This window comes from Prunus dulcis, chromosome 6 (assembly GCF_902201215.1).
Source record: "Prunus dulcis chromosome 6, ALMONDv2, whole genome shotgun sequence".
Taxonomy (NCBI): domain Eukaryota; kingdom Viridiplantae; phylum Streptophyta; class Magnoliopsida; order Rosales; family Rosaceae; genus Prunus; species Prunus dulcis.
This window is the reverse complement of record NC_047655.1, coordinates 26,605,347-26,622,644: the sequence shown is the minus strand read 5'-3', so window position 1 is coordinate 26,622,644 and position 17,298 is coordinate 26,605,347. Positions and strand designations below refer to the sequence as shown.

The 17,298-nt window shown below is 38.0% G+C and overlaps 5 protein-coding genes across 9 annotated transcripts; 4 read left to right on the top strand and 1 right to left on the bottom strand.

The window, feature by feature from the left end:
• Window positions 1-34: 34 nt before the first annotated feature.
• LOC117629881 (rhodanese-like domain-containing protein 6) lies at window positions 35-3,902 on the top strand. 2 transcript variants are annotated; one of them, XM_034362533.1, is made up of 9 exons: window positions 35-474; window positions 633-794; window positions 985-1,090; window positions 1,215-1,410; window positions 1,605-1,686; window positions 1,790-1,872; window positions 2,141-2,273; window positions 2,578-2,743; window positions 2,889-3,902. In XM_034362533.1, the coding sequence occupies exons 1-9, from the start codon at window positions 280-282 to the stop codon at window positions 3,704-3,706; spliced, it is 1,941 nt and encodes a 646-aa protein (XP_034218424.1). In that variant the 5' UTR covers window positions 35-279; the 3' UTR covers window positions 3,707-3,902. The 2 variants fall into 2 exon arrangements, with proteins under 2 accessions (XP_034218424.1, XP_034218423.1); XM_034362532.1 differs by having other exon boundaries at window positions 2,575-2,743.
• A 533-nt stretch (window positions 3,903-4,435) lies between these two features.
• LOC117632411 (calmodulin-binding protein 25) lies at window positions 4,436-5,842 on the top strand. Its single transcript, XM_034365874.1, has one exon. The coding sequence runs from the start codon at window positions 4,820-4,822 to the stop codon at window positions 5,585-5,587; it is 768 nt and encodes a 255-aa protein (XP_034221765.1). The 5' UTR covers window positions 4,436-4,819; the 3' UTR covers window positions 5,588-5,842.
• Window positions 5,843-6,528: 686 nt separating this feature from the next.
• On the top strand, window positions 6,529-12,070 carry LOC117631368 (intermediate cleaving peptidase 55, mitochondrial). Of its 4 annotated transcripts, none has more exons than XM_034364482.1 (14): window positions 6,529-6,684; window positions 7,034-7,108; window positions 7,272-7,535; window positions 7,927-8,019; window positions 8,503-8,658; window positions 8,941-9,044; window positions 9,255-9,321; window positions 9,431-9,538; window positions 9,926-10,018; window positions 10,142-10,232; window positions 10,556-10,626; window positions 10,868-10,923; window positions 11,305-11,365; window positions 11,686-12,070. In XM_034364482.1, exons 1-14 carry the CDS (start codon window positions 6,637-6,639, stop codon window positions 11,779-11,781), a joined length of 1,383 nt encoding a protein of 460 aa, XP_034220373.1. In that variant the 5' UTR covers window positions 6,529-6,636; the 3' UTR covers window positions 11,782-12,070. The 4 variants fall into 4 exon arrangements, with proteins under 4 accessions (XP_034220373.1, XP_034220372.1, XP_034220375.1 ...); XM_034364481.1 differs by having other exon boundaries at window positions 8,452-8,658; XM_034364483.1 differs by having other exon boundaries at window positions 6,543-6,684; window positions 8,452-8,658; window positions 11,621-11,737.
• A 1,762-nt stretch (window positions 12,071-13,832) lies between these two features.
• LOC117633105 lies at window positions 13,833-14,628 on the top strand. Its single transcript, XM_034366789.1, has one exon. It carries the CDS (start codon window positions 13,969-13,971, stop codon window positions 14,458-14,460), a length of 492 nt encoding a protein of 163 aa, XP_034222680.1. The 5' UTR covers window positions 13,833-13,968; the 3' UTR covers window positions 14,461-14,628.
• A 97-nt stretch (window positions 14,629-14,725) lies between these two features.
• Window positions 14,726-17,245, bottom strand: LOC117633104 (protein AGENET DOMAIN (AGD)-CONTAINING P1-like). Its single transcript, XM_034366788.1, has 3 exons — window positions 17,067-17,245; window positions 15,932-16,351; window positions 14,726-15,103 (listed from the first exon to the last, which is right to left on the bottom strand). The coding sequence occupies exons 1-3, from the start codon at window positions 17,166-17,168 to the stop codon at window positions 15,089-15,091; spliced, it is 537 nt and encodes a 178-aa protein (XP_034222679.1). The 5' UTR covers window positions 17,169-17,245; the 3' UTR covers window positions 14,726-15,088.
• Window positions 17,246-17,298: the final 53 nt, after the last annotated feature.

The following is a 17,298-nucleotide window of genomic DNA, read 5'->3' as shown; positions in this document are numbered from 1 at the left end:
ATAGAATATAATCTTTGATATATTCATCATCTCTCATGTAAGATGAGAAAATTCAAATGTAAGATATATAACAGCTTAAAATATTTTTTATTTTATTTGATATTTAATCAAAGATATATTGTAAAATTCGAACCTGGGTTAAATTTGGGTTAAGTTGAAGCGGGCAGCCCAACTCAAACTTTTGCGGGTTGAATTTGGGTTTGCTGCTCCTTCCCGTGTGAAGTATATACTTGCTACTTCACGTTCAGGCTGACCTGCCGAAGAAGAGAGCTTTCAACAATGGAACCCAATATCAACAACAAAGACCATGAAGAGAGAGAAGACGAAGAAGAAGACCAATATGGGGTTCTTCTATACTACAAATACACCCAAATTCCAGACCTCGACGAGCTCTTCACCTTCTACCACTCCAACTGCAACTCTCTCTCTCTCCTCGGCCGCGTTCGAATCTCTCCGCTTGGCGTCAACGTCACCGTACGTTCTGTTTCATTTGTAACATAATGCTCCCCAGTTTTATGAGATGGGTTTTTCATAATTTCAAGCAAAAACTAACAATTGTTTTGATATGCCTCATTTCGTGTGGAATTTTTATTCTGGGCGTTTAGTAATTGATAGTTTGGGCTTGGTTTTAGGTTGGGGGGAAGTTGTCTGCACTGAAGAAGCACATTGCTGCGGTTGAGTCGAATAGTTTGTTCCAAGGAACCGACTTCAAGCTGGCGGCTTGTGGTCGCCCATTGAATGACAAGGTTGCTGAAGAATGCGGGTTCACTTCTCTCTCAATTCGCATTGTCAAGGTGATTTCTTGCCGTTAAATTTTCTTGTCTGTGGTTTTTGTTTTATTTTTTCAAGAATTTGGCTTTGATTTGGAGTGTGCATTTATTTTTGATGTGGATATTTTGAATTAAAGATTAGCACTATGCTTATTACCATTTTATTGATTTATATATATGTCTATGTATTTACATCTTTTTATCATGAACTCAGGAATTGGTTACTCTTAGCTCTAATCCTCTGCTAAAATCACCAGAGTTTTCAGATGCTGGAAAGCATCTCTCTGCAGACGAGTTTCATTCCATGCTACAGAGAGCTGGTTAGTGACTCCCGTCTGATTTTTGCCTTTTTATTCATGGGCTGTTCTGGTTGTTGGACGTGTGAAGAGAAATTGAAAACTTACAGGTATAATGGTATTCAATAATTGGTGTATGTTTTTCCAGGACAACTAGACAAAGAGAGCACAGAGCGCGACAGAAAACTTGTTCTGTTGGATGCAAGGAATTTGTACGAGACAAGAATTGGGAAGTTCCACACACCAGATGTGGAAACTTTGGATCCAGGCATTAGGCAGTATAGTGATCTGCCCTCATGGATTGATGATAACTCTGATCAGTTGCAAGGGAAAAATGTTCTCATGTGAGTGGTTATATTTTGAATATAAGTTGTCACTCGATCTTATCTTACTTGCAAATTAGTTTCTGCTGTTAGATTCTCAGAGAAAATCTTCCAAGGCAACTAGTTTTATTGTTGCATAATCGGTCAGTTTTCTAGACATAACTACATCCATTAAATTTATACGCCGCTCACTTCATATTTTGGTGCTGTTACAGGTATTGTACTGGAGGAATCAGGTGCGAAATGGCATCAGCCTATATTAGATCAAAAGGTGCTGGATATGAGAATGTATTTCAGGTGCGCTCTTGTAAAGAAGAAGCCTTTTGTTTTTATAGAGTAAGATTCATGCTTCTTGATGATGAACGTGACGACCTCTCATGCTAAATGAATTTATTTGCAGTTATTTGGTGGAATACAGCGTTATTTGGAACAGTTTCCACATGGTGGGTTTTTCAGAGGAAAGAACTTTGTTTTTGATCACCGGTATGATTCTTTAGGTGCTGAATGCCTCTTGTGGTCATAGTTGGTATACTTTTTTATTCTTCGATTTGGATTGCCAAATAGATGCATGTGAAGAAAAGCCCATGAATTTGTACCCACATCCTGTGCCCTATTTCTGTTTGGCTTGTCAATTTTATCTATATCTATATGTTTATAAAGGTTAATACTAATTAAACATTATCATTGAGTATTTTGGTGATAGAAATTCAAAATAAAAAAGTTGGAATACCTATTCTCTTTGTGACTGTAGGATTTCAGTTGGGAGTTCAGATGCAAATATTTTGGGAACCTGTCTTCTCTGTGGCGTGTCGTTTGATGATTATTCTTCACGCCTCCGTTGCTGTTATTGTAGAATGCTTGTCTTAGTTTGTGAGAGTTGCCAGGTATGCTTTCTAACTTAGTTTTATCATTACTAATTGAATGATTGACTGTTTTAAAAAAGCAATCTCATTATGTTAGTGAGCTAGTTCAAGCTTCGCTGCGAATTTGGTCACCAGTCTTTGGGTTCTTATATTATATTAGGGTGGATCAAGAAGATTTTTGCTTTTGTTTTATAAAAAATCCTGCATTTAAAATGGTATATCCTTTGTGTGTAAGTCTCCCTGAGTACATTGTCCTTTGGTGGCACTCTCTTTAGATTCACGTATTTGTGTCATTGTTACTGAATTTTTGAATTTGTCTCAGCAGAGGAAGGGCTCTGTATATGTCTGTGAGCTCTGCAAGAATCATCACAAGGGTGTTGAGTTGGTTTCTTCCTCTGAAAATGGAAGATTGAGTTCAATACCACAACAAATTGAGCGTGAAACTGTCTCTTCAGATGCTAAGCCCTCGCCCCAGCTGCCTTGGAGACAGGGTAAGGTCTGTAATCTTAATCTCTTTGAACAACCGTGCTTTCAAGTGTACCGACACATCTTGCATTTGCAATTGGATCCTGAAGTATTAGACGTTCCTCATTTTCATTGTTTTGTTCCTAATGTTGTAATAACTGTTGTCCACAGCCGTTGGGTGTCCTCCAAGAAAACTCAGAATCTTGTGCTTACATGGGTTTCGACAGAATGCCTCAAGTTTTAAAGGAAGAACGGCATCCTTAGCCAAGAAACTCAAAAACATTGCTGAGCTCGTGTTTGTGGATGCACCTCATGAATTACCATTCATATACCAACCCTCAACTGTCACAGAGTCGCATCAGAATTGTACATCACCGCCTTCATCACTACTACAACAAAGTCCTCCACCACCGCCCTCGGAGCATTGCAGGAAAAAGTTTGCGTGGTTTGTAGCACCTGATTTCAGAGGAAAGAGTGAGAGTGAAAGCGACAACCTGGACAGGGAGTGGAAAATGGGAGATGGTCCATTTGATCCTCTGCAGTACCAGCAGCAAACAGCTGGGTTTGAAGAATCACTGGCATACATCAAAACTGTGTATGCTCAGGAGGGGCCCTTTGATGGACTGTTGGGATTTTCTCAGGGAGCAGCAATGGCAGCTGCATTAGTTTGTGCCCAACAAACCCGAAGGAGACTTTTACAAACTGGGGAAATGGAGTTTGGATTTGTGATTTTGTGCTCAGGGTTTGGCCTTATGAAGTTAATGGAGGTTGAGGAGGAGAAAATTCAGATGCTGAAATGCCCTTCGCTTCACATATTTGGCAGTGACCATGGAAAAGACAGGCAGATTGCAAATCAAGCAAGCAGGAAGCTTGCCTCCTTATTTGATGACGGTTGCTCTGTTACCATTGAACACGACTCTGGTCATATCATTCCCACTCGTCCTCCTTACATTGATCAGGTCAAGGACTTTCTTGGCCGCTTTCTTTAACTTTTGGGCCATTCTGTTTTTGACAAAACGATATTCTATCTATCCTAGTCATATATGTCCCCTCATGTGGACCTTCATATTAGGCACATTATCATTTCATTAAACATAAGTGAAGTACCCTAATGTATGATGATCAAACGGGCATATTATCTTCGACCTATTGACTTAATTCACGTCTGTGTACTTATTTGGGCCTTTTTGGTACTGTTGTTTGCTGTTTGGATCTTGTGAGCCCATTGGATTTTTTAATTTTATCTTATCTTGGCCTTATTGTGATGTGATAAATTTGGTTTCCTTTTACCAAAAACAGTAAAACAGTACAAAAGAGAAGGCATCTTATTTTGGATTTGTTTGTTACAAGTCAAGGTCAGTGTCCAGTACTGACTGACAGTAAGCAACAATTTAAAAAATCAAAAAGCAAAATAATTAACTTTGAAAAAAAAAATTGAAAAAATCGGGAAGCGTGCTTACGCGTTAAGTCCATCAGCATGACGCGGCTTCACCGTCAAACATTGCAATTAACAAAACCAACCAGTCTCTAGATAGATTCCCTACCCTCTTCCACCTCACAGCTCCAAGTTTTTCAGCCAATCAGCAGTCACCACGTCACCACTGACCAGTCAACCCCACAACCATGGTTGAGTTATTAGCTGCCAAGCTCACTTAATTACTTAATTACAAGGGAGCTGCTTAATTAGATTTTTAGATAATAAACAATGCGTACGGAAAGATGACGCGTGTCCCCGCGAACAACGCGTTTTCTTCCTTCCTTTATTTATCCACCGCCCTATATATAAACCCATCGTCTTCCTCCTCACCATTCATCTGGACCACCACCAAGCTCCCCTGTTTACTTACTTAACATACACGCCTCAAGGTCTTCCAAGTCAGTCAACACCACACTCATAACTGTACGGATCTACCAGAACAAACAACCCACTCACTCTTCTCATTTCATCGCCTTAAAACCCATTTCAATTTTGAAAACCAGAAAATGATCTGAACTTTGATTTTACGATAACCGAGTAACCCGATAACCCAACACGGTTTAGATAAGGGAAGACGAAAGGTTCTATCTTGCTAGACTCTGAGTTTTTGCTTTTCCCGGTTTTGATGGCGTCGTCGGAGAACGTAGCGAGCATGATGGAGCCCTGGGCCTTCAGGACCAACACGTTCGCCGACTCGTGGATCTCCGAGACCTTCTCGCGTGACACCAAAACCCTCACCAGGGCCCTCCAGAAGTCTCTCTCCAACAACCCAGAATCGCTAGATTCTTCCTCCGATATGTTCATGCCGTTTCTTAACAACATCCTCCAACCCGACACGGCGCCCACCCCTACTGTTTCGGGGCTGTCCGGCTCGGAGGATCCCGATACGAGCCCAGCGCCGCAGAAACGCCAGCAGCGAAACGCGATTCCGGTGTCCGGTGCTGGTGGCGGCAAGGTTTCGAAACGCAAGTCTCGTGCGGCGAAACGGTCCCAGACGACTTTCATCACGGCGGACCCGAGCAACTTCCGCCAGATGGTGCAACAGGTGACGGGCGTTAGATTCGGTAACGAGCAAGTCCCCTTGCCATCGATTCTGAAGCCGGAACCTCAGAGACCCGGTAGCCGGTTACCCGGGATTGGTTGCTGCATGCCGACCCTTGATACTTCGGCGTTTCTCCTGGAGCATCACAATCAGCAGCAGCAGCAGCTGGTAGGGCCCACGACGATGACGGGGGCTGGGCTCAACTCGACATTGACTGGGCTTGGCCCAAAGTCGTTTGGGCAGACGAGTATTGGTGATGACGTAGCATCGGCAGGTGGCGTTGCGTCTGGGGGATTAGGTTTTGACTCCTTCTCGAGCTTTCCCACTCTAGAGTCCTGGAAGGTCATGTGAGATCCACTTGACTTGACGAACCATCACGCGACACGTTGCGGTGATGGTGGTGTATGTGCTGACGTACCTGTCTATACGACTTAATATTAATATGTATTTTGTTTTCTCTTTTTTTATTTATTTATTTTTAATTTGGTTAGTCGTTGTTTTTTCTCTTTTGTTCCCTTTGTATGATTTCATTAATGAACGGAACAATGATGTATGGACTTCTGTTATTAGTTCGATTTAATGAATTAGAGTTTTTTTGTATGCTAATTTTTGACATTCTTATTTACTATTTTGCCATTTTAATTAAAAATATCTTATTTTGGAGTTGAGCTAGTCAGTCAAGCAAAAGGAAACTTAAATTGAGCTTGACTTGACCTCATAAGATGATTAATGACTTCTTTTGTCTTTAATTAAATCTAATATGAATGACTAACTACCAACTCAAGGCATGCACTACAGTCATATTTAATTTAAAAGTGCCATACTTTGGCAATTTTTATTATTATTTTTCATAGATACTTTGACAATTAAGATAAAACTATGATTCTTTTATATTAAAGCATCCTCTTATTGGCAAATCTTTGTTTGACCCTCTACTCAGATCCTAAAGGCCTTTCTTCTAGTAAGTTTCATTTTATTTTTTTCCTTCATTAATTTTTTTCCTCGATATTCTAAAGTAGAGGAAGTGGGATCTAACTCGAGTGCAAGACAGCGAACACATTAGCTTGGCCAACTCGAGTGCAACTACAAGAAAACAAACATGTTCAGTTGATGAATTGGCCCAACCCACTTATAGAGGAACAAAAAAGGGGCCGAAAATAGGGTAGTAAAGAACACAAAAGAAAGCCCAAAGGAGGAGTCGCCCAAAGTTTACCCAATAAGAGAAAATTGTGAAACAAGGGTGTATTGGTAATTTGGATTATGGCTAAACCCCCATTGAGACTGTCTTAAACCCTATACAGAGAAGTCTGAACTGAAGTACCAGAATTGCCATCTTCAAACAAACAAATACTTTACCAGCTTCAGAGATTGTAGAGTGAAAGGTTTGGGCGAAAGCAAAAATGAAGATCGTTTTAGGAAGACTTCTGCAGAGAGCGTCACTCAGACAGGTACCTTACCTCCCACTTTCGACATGCGTCTCAAACAGTTGTGTTTTATTTTTAATTTGTTTTCTTATTTGAGCACGTTTGCTTGATGCTTAATCTGTTTCTTTGATTTTTCAAGCTGAATTATCAAGTGGGTAGTTCTCAAATGGTCCATAGGAGTCCAAATCATGAAAATGATGACAATGAAGTCCAAATTGTTGTTGGATTTTGATGATAAAATGGTGTCTTTCAAATTACCTTTATGGTTCTGTTTTCAATTTCGGTTTTTGTATATTTTTTTTTATTCTTGAGATTTCTGTGTTGTTGTTGCTTAAACGCTCTAAATTTGGTATTTTATGAATTGGATTTACAGGCAATTGGACGCCGTGCATATTCTATCAAGAAAAGTGTTGATATTGGACAGCCATCTCCAGCGTCACATCCCCAGGTGCTGCTGATGCTTTAACATCAATGCATATTGGATGCATAGATAAATTTGTACAACTAGCAGGGTGCACGTGCTAGCGTTCACTGTGGCTTAAAGTGAAAAATGGATTTATGCTTTGTTTGATGTAAGATTATTGCGTTATAATTGTTGTTTGCTTTTGCAGTTACTGAAAGAAGGGGAAATTACACCCGGCATAACTTCAGAGGAGTACACATTGAGAAGAAATAAGTTGTTGGAGGTGCTCCCAGAGAAGGGTTTGGCCATTTTTGCAGCTGCCCCTGTAAAGATGATGACTGATGTCGTACCTTACACATATCGTCAAGATGCTGATTACTTGTATATTACCGGCTGCCAACAACCTGGTGGCGTGGCAGTTTTAGGTCATGAATGTGGTTTTTGCATGTTCATGGCAGAAGCGACGTCCCATGTATGCCCCTACTTCTGTGATATTATTTAATTCTATAGTATATTTTGTTCTATTTAGCATAGTTCCAGTTGTTGTAGCTTCACATTTCTATTAATATGGTCATATGGACTAGCAGTTTCAGATACACTAGCAATTTGGGACCTATAACTTGCAATAACCAAACATCGAATTGTATCTTTATTTCATTTATTGGTCTTCAAGGAAGAATGTTTCATTTTTATCGTTTCATTCTTCTGAAATGTGCATGTATCATGTTATTATTCTTGAGAGGTTTAGACTGCGTATATAGTTCAGTACAGGCTACTACATAACTTACAAATATTAAGCTGTAGATAAATTTATAAACTTTTTTTCTTTTTTCTTTTTTTTTCTTGGTCCATTCTTTGGTTAGGATGTTATTTGGCAAGGGCAAATTGCGGGAGTTAGTGCAGCACTGGAAGTATTCAAGGCTGATAGAGCATATCCAATGAGCAAATTACGGCAGGTGAGTCTGACAATTTGAAATTTGGAGAACAGTTCTGATTTGAAAGTATAACAAATTATTTGAGTGCAATCTATTAGTCAGAATAACCATGCCCTGTTTGGTAAGAGTGCTTAAAATCAACTACATATAGATTTTTACCTAATCAATATCATTAAAATGTTCATTTTAAAATGAACATTGTGTCACTAATACAAATTAAAGTGACATTGTCATAGTCATACCAAAATGTGAGAACTTGTTTAACCTGAACAACTCCATCCTGAGTTGAGTTTTTATAATTTGAACTTCTGAGTGCTGGGCAGTTGTGGCATCACTAGTAGTTATGCCCGTAAACTGCCCTCTAACCTTGTTATAGCTTAAAAACATTCTTACTTTCCTTTATTATGCATGCTATCATTATATATACGTTGCCTTTTCTTTTACTGACTGCAGATCCTGCCAGATATTATAAAGGGATCGTCTGAGTTGTTCCACAATGTGCAGACGGCTGTACCAACATATATGGAATTGGATGCTTTTCAGAAAGCAGCTTCCTCTGGAAAAGTGAAAGATGTTTTGGTTTTCACCCATGAGTTACGGTTGATAAAGTCGCCTGCAGAGCTTAAGTTAATGAGAGAGTCCGCATCAATTGCTTGCCAAGTATTTCCAAATCTATACTATTGCTAACTATTTTATCAGCCCATATATCTTACAATGCTTTATCTCATTGCACGAATCTATATGTATGTGGCTTCACATGAGAACCGTGTTGGGGTGTTACAGTTGGCGTCATTCTTTAAAAGTTATATTTGCACCATCATGTTGTAGTTTCTGTACAAGTTCATAGTATTTCTATATCTTTGAATAAGGTTAACATTGAATGTTCATCATAGATTATTCCCTGACTTGTATTAATCGTAGACATATATTGGTCTTGGACAGGCTCTACTGCAGACAATGTTTCACTCAAAGACACATCCTTATGAGGGTAGGCTATCAGCTAAGGTTGAATATGAATGCAAAATGAAGGGAGCCCAGAGAATGGCGTAAGATTTTTCCTTTCCTGGATGGTCGGATCTGAAAATGTAATTTATTATTTTATCCACTTTATATATGCTATTTTACACTTGAAAATGTCTGGTGGAATAACAGAAAACATTGTAATTGAAATTTGGTTTGTGGTGGTATAGTTGGAGAGATTTTTCCAGTGTTTTCATGTTTTGCAAGGATTTACTAATTTCATCCTCCATTACCAGGTTCAATCCTGTGGTTGGTGGCGGGCCTAATGCTAGTGTAATACATTATTCTCGGAATGATCAGAAAGTGAGCTAATTATCAAACCCGCTATCTACCTTTTGTGTCATAATATAGACTAAGAGAACATAAATATTCTTCATTTATGCTTACAAAGGTTTATGTACATTTTTTTCAGATAAAAAATGGGGATCTTGTCTTGATGGATGTTGGTTGCGAGCTTCATGGTTATGTCAGTGATATTACTCGCACCTGGCCACCCTACGGCAGCTTTTCTTCAACACAAGTAAGTCATTGCTGCTTCTTGTACAAATTCTATTGATTGCTTTCGTTTTTATTCCTCTGTTACTCAAGAAGCTAGTATTTCTTTTGTCTTTATCTCTATTCCATTTAGGCTTAGAGCTTACAACTGTATTTTCATAGTGGCATGCAATCTTATTAACAGAAATATGCTTTAGCCTCAAAGCTTTTTAACATGACATCAAAGATTTTTGCAGCCAAAGAGTCTTCTCAGGAGGAGCCAAATCTTGACACAGCTTTTAGCTTATTTTGTTGGTTTTTATTTTATTTTATTTTTTTGGAACTCTTCAACTTTGTTTTTATTTTGTAATTCTCTTAGTGCATTGGAGCATAATATTAATAAACGAGACTTATCCATGAATCTACATTTCAGGAAGAGCTCTATGATCTTATTCTGCAAACAAACAAGGATTGTGTGGAGCTTTGCAAACCTGGTGCTAGCATTCGAGAAATACACAGCTTTTCAGTATGATCTTTTGAGTCCAAGTTGTTATGTTTCTGTTAATTTCACTTGAGAATTTCATCTTCTCTGCACCTTCTCATAAGCAATGAGACCCTTATCTTACCCTAATCACTCTCTCTTGCATAGGTTGAAATGCTTATCAAAGGACTCAACGAGATTGGAATTCTGAAGGATTCTAGAAGCAGTTCCTACCATCAGCTGAACCCAACTTCCATAGGTTTCCCTGTCCATTCCTAGACAAAATTTTAATTTGTTGTTTTGCCGATATAGGCATGAATGAAGATATGGTCTTAGTTTGTCGAAGTTTGAATTGGCTAATCAAGAAGTATTACGAAGTTGATATTTTGTTATTGACCACCTTCTCTGTGGGTTTTTTGTTTTTGTTTAAACGAGGTCGATAAGATTTGTTGGTTTATCACTGTTCCCAAAATTTTAAGTTTTTAGGATGTGGGTTAACACTTATTTGTATTAGTTAATCAAGATGACATGTGCCACCAATATATTTTGTAACTGATAAATTTGTTCTCTTCTACTGTCCAGGTCACTATCTAGGAATGGATGTCCATGATTGTTCCATCGTTGGTTATGACCGTCCTTTGAAGCCAGGCGTTGTAAGTTGCCTCCCTTATTTCAAACTCTGGGATGTGCTTCATAGCATATTTAGGGATATGGGAGATAGAATGCAAGTACATATATTGCACACAGAATCCCTCAAATTGTCTTTTTTCATAGTGTCTTTATCCAATTGTATGTACACAAACTCTGGCTAAATGTTTGCACTGCATGCGCGATTCATTGTATGCTCTAATCTTAATTTTTCGTTTTTGACAAAACTGTTTTGTTTGTGCACAGGTGATAACAATTGAACCAGGAATCTACATCCCATTGTCTTCTAATGGTCCTGAGAGGTATTTTTGGGCTTAGCTAAGTCGACAAAATAATTGTTTTTTTTACCAACTTTGAAATGCTACAAATCAGTTTCCTTACTAGTCAGGCCCATCTACACTGTACCATTGCCCTTGGACAAGCAGTTGATCTCAAAGAGGTTCAACTGACAAGTCCACCGTACAAAAAAGTTTTAATGCTATAAGCTGACTTCAAACATCATATATTTCTTTGAACTTTTTTGCTCTACTGCTATCCAATGGTGAGTTTGAATGAGAAACTTTTCACTCAGTTGAACGCCTCATGCTCATGCATAGGACATCAATCATCTTACCATATCTTTCAACCTTTTTGGTTTAAGTGTACTGATACATAAATTGATGTATTTGGGATATATGATGCAGGTATCGAGGGATCGGAATAAGGATTGAGGATGAGGTCCTCATTACAGAGACAGGTTATGAGGTATATCATTAAATGAGAAATTTTATATGATTTTTGTTTAGTGTTAACAATTTAGGTTTGCTTGAACCTCCCCGGGTCTCATTTGATGATCCTAGTTTTGTGAATTTCTGTTTTATTAATGCCTCTTTGAATAGCCATACGAATTGGATTTTGATTTCATAAAAGGTTTAGTTAGGAGGCAGATATTAATCCATGGTCTATTATGACTGACTAAGGCCACTCTGTCTCTTTTCATATCAATTGTCCTCCAAGCAGCGTCACACATTCTCTGTCTAGCTGCTGTAAATTCGTAACAAGCATGATATTTCTGTGCATGCCAGGTCCTGACAGGGTCGATGCCGAAAGAAGTTAAACACATTGAATCCTTGCTAAACAACTTTCCCCATGGTAAGTATAATGCAGAGCCACAACAGTGAGAGAGCTTCATCCATTTGATGTGCCCTTGTAAAATAAGCGTACAATACAGATAGAAGGAATTCGCTCGACCATTCATGTCATTCAAAAGCAAAGAGCTCGCTAAATGTTCTTATTCAAGGCATGGCATTTTCCTGCAGATACTTGACGCGGGCTTTTAGCAAACTTAATTCTTGTGTATCCAAATTTTCAATCTTTATAATTGTTCCCATTTTGTTCTATTGCTATTATCATTTTGGCCACAGAACAAGTTTTGCTTTTAAATGCAAGTATATTATTTCCAAATAGCTATCTAATCTATTTCTATGCCTCACTTGTACTTCGAAAGCAAATTGGACGTTTTTTCTCTAAACGATAAAGCAATGTGGATTAGTTAAGCACCTTCTTTCTTATCGTTATAAAGAATTCTATAGTGATGGCCTTATATATGGTCCTTAGGTGCTCATAATTATTTAATTAAATTGATTAGCTTAATTCAACGGTTGAGAGATAGAACTTCACTTAAGGGGCCATATATAAGGCTTTCTATAAAAATTAAAATTACTTTAATGTTCTGGCCTTTAGCAGACCTAAAAATTATTTATGGCCCATACATATATGCATGGAGGGTTTTGACCAGTGGACTTGTTCAATTCAAGTGCATTTACATGGTTTGGTTTGGATGTTCATAGTTAGGGGGGTCATGGTTAACCATTAATGGAATAGGTTGAAGCTAAAGTTGTTGCATTTATAGGATGATTATGAGTGCTATAATCAATGCGTATACAACTTTATCTTTCCTACGCTCTTCGGTTATTTTAGCAATGCACCTACAAAAAGTTCGACAACGATGGATGATTCTCTTTTAGTTTATGTACTCTATAATTTATTAAAAATATTCAATCTGGCACAATCGCGCTAACCTTATCAAACAATCCGTGAATGATGATAACATGAGCTTGGTGTGATTTCTAATTCATGTAATTTATAATAATAGGGTTCATGGATCCAACGTGATTGTGATTGATTGGATTATTCAAATATCAACCAAGTAGTAAAATACATTTTAAAATCCTTTGTCAAACGACCCAATTTTCCTCCAAAGATTTGTAGTTGGCTTATACGAAATCATTTTCATTTTTATCCTACAAAATTTTCTTTAGTTAATTCAGTTGAACAATCTTCTTTGGATTTATTATGAATGATGCCAAAACTTCGAACAACAAAATCTTACAAATTTAAAAAAACTTAGCACGACATAAATAGACTTAAAAAGAAAAATTCTTGCTCATTAAGAAAAAGATGAAGAAGTCGGCCAACCGAGATGTACGTACGGTACATACATCTGAAACTCAACGTACTCATTTAATTTTGTCTACATATGGACTCCATGTAAATCAATACATATACTGAAAATTTATTAGATGTAGGTGAGAGAGTGCCTCATTCTCTTTCCTTCATTCTCCTTCTCTCGTTCTCCCAACAGTTCACTTATATTTTCAATCCCCACAAATAGGTTACCGTTCCCAACTACATCCCACGTGGAGCATTCTCATTGGTTGCCGCCTTAACCCTCCTCTTCCCCATTAATTTCGCCATAACTCCTTCCCAGCTGTGTCATGAATGCATGCTTAATATCATAGTTATTCAATACCCCTCCTCTACACCAAAATTACAAAGTGCCCATGCTTCTGCAGAAAAATTTATGTGAAACGAATAATACTGTTCCTCTATTTCCAATCAATCAATCACGTATGAAAAAATTATCAAACGTTGTATTTCATGATTGACCGGAATATCAAAACACTACTATCCTCATTTCACACAAATGTTTCTCATATTTATGTGATAAATTAGCTTGGCTTTATCTAGCACATGAATCTTATCATGATTGATGACAAGCATCATAAGTTTACCTCCATCTTGAGTTCATAATCCAATTTTCAAATAATTTATTCATTATGAAACTATCATACTTAACCAAAATGGCACATTTTGCAATTTTTTGGGGGATAGAAGGGCAAATTTTGAATGGCATGTTGGAGATTTAGAGAATATACAAGGGCAAAGTTTTGGCTTCACACCTATATGAACCCACCACTTTCAACTTAAACTCCCAACCTCACATTCTCACTTTCTTCAGCATTTTTCAAAACCCAAGAAAGCTCTACAAAGTAAAAGAAACTCGACAAGGAAGCAAGAAGATCAAAATGTCTCTTGTGACAGCAGAGATCAAGAGCAAGGCTGATGAGTTGTACCATGGAGATGGAATCTGCCAAGAAAAGTCAAAGAAATTGCTCACAGAAATCAGCCTGCCCAATGGCCTCTTGCCCTTGAAAGACATGGAGGAATGTGGTTATGTGAAGGAGACTGGGTTTGTGTGGCTTAAGCAGAAGAAGAGCACAACCCACAAGTTTGAAAAGATTGGGAAGCTGGTCAGTTATGCCCCTGAAGTCACGGCCTATGTTGAGAATGGCAAGATCAAGAAGCTCACTGGGGTCAAGACCAAGGAGCTCTTGGTTTGGGTGTCACTCAGTGACATTTACGTTGATGACCCTCCAACTGGGAAAATCACTTTCAAGACTCCTTCTGGGCTTTTTAGGACTTTCCCTGCGTCAGCTTTTGAGAATGAGGAAGCTGCTAACAAGGATGTCAAGGACAAGAAGGAAGTGAAGGAAGCCAAGGGAGCTGTGGAAGTCTAAGAAGAGGGTTTAAAATGTTAAGATGACTGCAAGTGTTTTCATATAAAGGCTTTGTCTTTGTTTGTTGGTTCTTGCTTTTTGTCATTCTGATTGTGTTCTGTTGCTTTCAAGTCCTTCTACTAGTGCTACTTTAAAATGAAATAAAATTAGAGTTTTTTTTTCCCCTTATATTTTGATGGGCAGAAGACAATCTTTTATTCCTTATGGTTAGCAATTATCTTTTTAACATTCAAATTAATAGCTAACAACCATGAAAATGAAAGCCTTCTCAAGCAGATTTCTTGCAAACTTTGGATTTTGGACCAAAACCAGAAGCCATGAGAGGCATAAACCAGAAACTTTGGATTAGATTCTGATCATTCAACCAAGCCAACCTTGAACAAACACAAAATCACCCCATCCAATGCCTTGTACCAAATCGCAGAAGCCATTCAAGTTCAATCAATTCAAGGGCATTCAAGTATCATAATGAAAAGAAAGTTGCAACTAACACTTGACACTAGCCACAAAAGAGTCTACCAAATTCAGAAGTTCAAGATTGCTTCTTGATTACAAGGGCTAGTTTTGTAACTTAACCTCCACTACCATAACAAGTACTCGTACGAAACCTTTCCATTTGAACCAGTAATCACAGATGCAAAGCCTGCCAAAAATACACAATCAGACCACAACTAATTAAAGCTCCAAGAACAAATATATTATAAAAATAAGGAAATATGTGACGGTGCTCAAAGTCATACTATCATCATCATTTGACGCTGAAACTGCACACATGGAGTAGGTTTCAGCAGGCAGGTGGAACTGCAACTTTCAACTCTTATTCATTTATGAACAATGTTTTTCAGATGATTATTTATGAACAACTTTCTGCACCAACTTTCTATTTATTGATCTTTAGGTAAGGGCCCTAAGTTACCAAAAATGCGGATCAATGTGCGAAGCAGAATGGGAACAGGGATTTCATACATCACTTAGCCCGGAACATGGAAAGATGCTTGAACCAATGGAAGTCAAGCTTTTAAATGTCATATATCATTTTCCTTTCGAAACTGAATAGTATAGGACCAAATTTTTGAGACTTGGACAAGGCTCTTGAAAATATCCTTGGATTTGGTAGTTTTTCCCATTTTATTTACATTTTTGTTCACTTTATTCATATTTGGCATGCTGGTAAAAGTTTTTAGAAAGATGCTACAGAAGTTAGAACTCAGCTCTTTTCCTAACTCTCTAACTGACTCACATGAGGAGGAGGATCCACATGGATTCTACATTATTCTGCATCTCATCTCATGTAAAAGGGTTTAGGTTCTCAAGCATTTTCCAAGTTTTTTTTTTTGGTCAAAACATTTTCCGTGTTGGAAAATGGTAAAACTTTGCTTTATACTTCAATATATAAAAACCTTGAACATGGCAAAGTAGAACCCTGATGTCAATAAGAGTGGCTGAAAGTTAGATAGATAGAAGTTCATACCTGAGAAGCCATAACCCATTTGCCACCAATCCAATCCTGATGAAGCCTTAACTCAGAGTGCTGAAATTCAATTTCCTCATAGGTGCCCCTGAAGTAGACTATGTATCTTGAGCCCCTAAGAACCTTTGAGATCACACCAACCCACCAACCATCATTGTAATATCCATCAACCTCTTGAAGCAAACTGAAATGATCAACAACAGTTTCGGGTGGACAAGGTCGTATGTGCAGCGTATCAATCTCTTCTCTCAAAAATGCTGAATCATCTTCAGTCCTCAAACTCTGGTATTCAATAAGGAACTTGTCCTCCCCCACAGCTTCCACTATAGTTGCAGCAAACCAAGCACCATTAAAACCCTCTTCGTCACTGCTAACCTCAACTGGCGTTCCTTTGGTAAAAATCTCATGAGTTGACACTTTCTGCAATTTAGAAATCTCACCTTGTCAAATTTGAACTAAAGATAAATGAGATAAAAATGACCAACAATAAAAAGAAAAAGAATGTGCCCAGAAAAAGGAAGAAATGCTGACAGACCAAAATTGGTATACAAAAACCACAAAGGAAAGAAAATATCATTTTCTATGCTCTTTAGACTCATATCATCCAAATAAATTTGTTAAGAGTTTCAAATCTTAAAACCTCTAGTCAACATTGGCCCTTGTGAGGCATCATCATTGGTCATTTTATTAATGTGAAACTCTGATGCTTGATTTCTAGTGAAGGAGACTGGACCTCAAAATCTTAAGGGTGCTAGTTGTCTTATTTCCCAAAGTATTATATTGTGATCCCAATGCAAGAAATCCCTTGCAATCTTTTAACCCAAATTGCAGTTGATCAAACTAAAGCTCAAGCACAACAATTCCTACTTATTTTAGCCTACATGCATACACTTTCCTTCTTTATCTAATTTTTACTTCTTACAAATTGATCGGTAAGAAATTTAAATAAATCATATTCACTCAAGCTGCAGGAAATTAAGGAAAAAAAAGGGTCTGGGTCCTCGGTCAATCTCTAACAAATAAAAGGAAATATTTTTTGGGCCATTTTCCTACAAACCAAACAAGCCTAGAAAAACCTTTCGAAAAAAGAAAAAACCGAACTATAAGAACTGAAAAGTTTGAAATTTTTTCTTACCTCTCCTTCTTCTTCTTCTTCTTTCAAGGAAGGCTCCAAATTCTTGACGGCCGATCGGCGGTTGATGTTTGGATTGGGTTTGTTTCTGCGTCTCGGAGGCATTGTGGGGTTTTGGGTTCGTGCTTGGCAAGTTTGAGGCCAGTCAATGTTTTAGTTGTGGTCTTTCACTTTCAACTATGTACTTTGAGCAGTATATATTATGTCGACGTGTCAATAGTTTATTGGCAAACAT